Source organism: Myotis brandtii, unplaced genomic scaffold (genome assembly GCF_000412655.1).
Source record: "Myotis brandtii unplaced genomic scaffold, ASM41265v1 scaffold1435, whole genome shotgun sequence".
Lineage (NCBI taxonomy): Eukaryota > Metazoa > Chordata > Mammalia > Chiroptera > Vespertilionidae > Myotis > Myotis brandtii.
Genome location: NW_005355139.1, coordinates 7,330 through 8,420, shown reverse-complemented (window position 1 = coordinate 8,420; position 1,091 = coordinate 7,330). Strand labels below are relative to the sequence as shown.

At 68.6% G+C, this 1,091-nt stretch overlaps 1 protein-coding gene across 1 annotated transcript in view; it reads left to right on the top strand.

Annotated features, from left to right (window-relative positions):
• LOC106725200 (serine/threonine-protein phosphatase 2A regulatory subunit B'' subunit beta-like) overlaps positions 1–1,091 on the top strand; it is a gene marked incomplete at both ends in the record, with an annotated part of 25,076 nt that overhangs the window by 16,660 nt on the left and 7,325 nt on the right. Inside the window, one exon of the mRNA XM_014535415.1 lies at positions 640–883. Within this exon, the coding sequence (XP_014390901.1) occupies positions 640–883 (244 nt within the window). The remainder of the gene's footprint in view (positions 1–639; positions 884–1,091) is intronic.

Here is a 1,091-nt window from a genome sequence, read left to right as displayed (position 1 = left end):
GGGAGGGGGGGCAGCACCCACCCTCACCCATCTGTCTGTCCTTCCGTCCGTCCTTCCTTCCGGGGGCGGGGGGGGGCAGCACCCACCCTCACCCACCCGTCTGTCCTTCCTTCCGGGGGCGGGGGGAGGGCAGCACCCACCCTCACCCACCCTCACCCACACGTCTGTCCATCCGTCTGTCCTTCCTTCCAGGGGCGGGGGGGCACATGGCTAGCACCCACCCTCACCCACCCATCTGTCCATCCGTCCGTCCTTCCTTCTCCCGGTGGGGGCGGGCATGGGGCCAGCACCCACCCTCACCCACCCTCCTTCCACCCGTCCGTCTTTCCTTCTGCCGGTGGGGGCACAGGGCTAGCACCCACCCACCAGCCGTCCACCCTCACCCACCTTCCCTCCATCAGTCCGCCCACCCATCCCTCCTTCCTCCCATCCGTCCGTCCATCTGTCCTTTCTCCCGCCGGCCCAGGAGGCACAGCTGAGGGCCTGGGGGTTGCCCACGCGGAGGCTGTGGGCTTTGGGGGATGAGGACGAGGCTCGCTGTGTGTGTGGGTCCCCAGCACCGTCCCGTGGGGGCGGGCGGCCCTGACCCGGCGCTGTGCTCCGGACCCTCGAACTGGTCCCGAACGGTCCTGAGCTCAGCTCCCTGAGAGCTTCTGGGGTCCCCTGCCCCCCCCCCCGTGGGAGGCCGTGCCTGGGACCCCAGCCCATGCCCGGGTGTGTCTGCAGAACGTGGCACTGCTGGAGGAGGAGGCGGACATCAACCAGCTGACGGAGTTCTTCTCCTACGAGCACTTCTACGTCATCTACTGCAAGTTCTGGGAGCTGGACACTGACCACGACCTGCTCATCGGCCAGCAGGACCTGGCCCGGCACAACGACCACGGTGAGCGGGACGAGCGGGGACACGGCAGATTAGGGGCGGGGGACGGGCAGGTGTGTGCACAAGAAACGGGCAGGTGTGTGTGCACAGGAAACGGGCAGGTGTGTGCACAGGGGACGGGCAGGTGTGTGCCCCAGGGACGGGCAGGTGTGTGCACAGGGACGGGCAGGTGTGTGCACAGGGGACGGGAAGGTGTGTGCACAGGGGACGG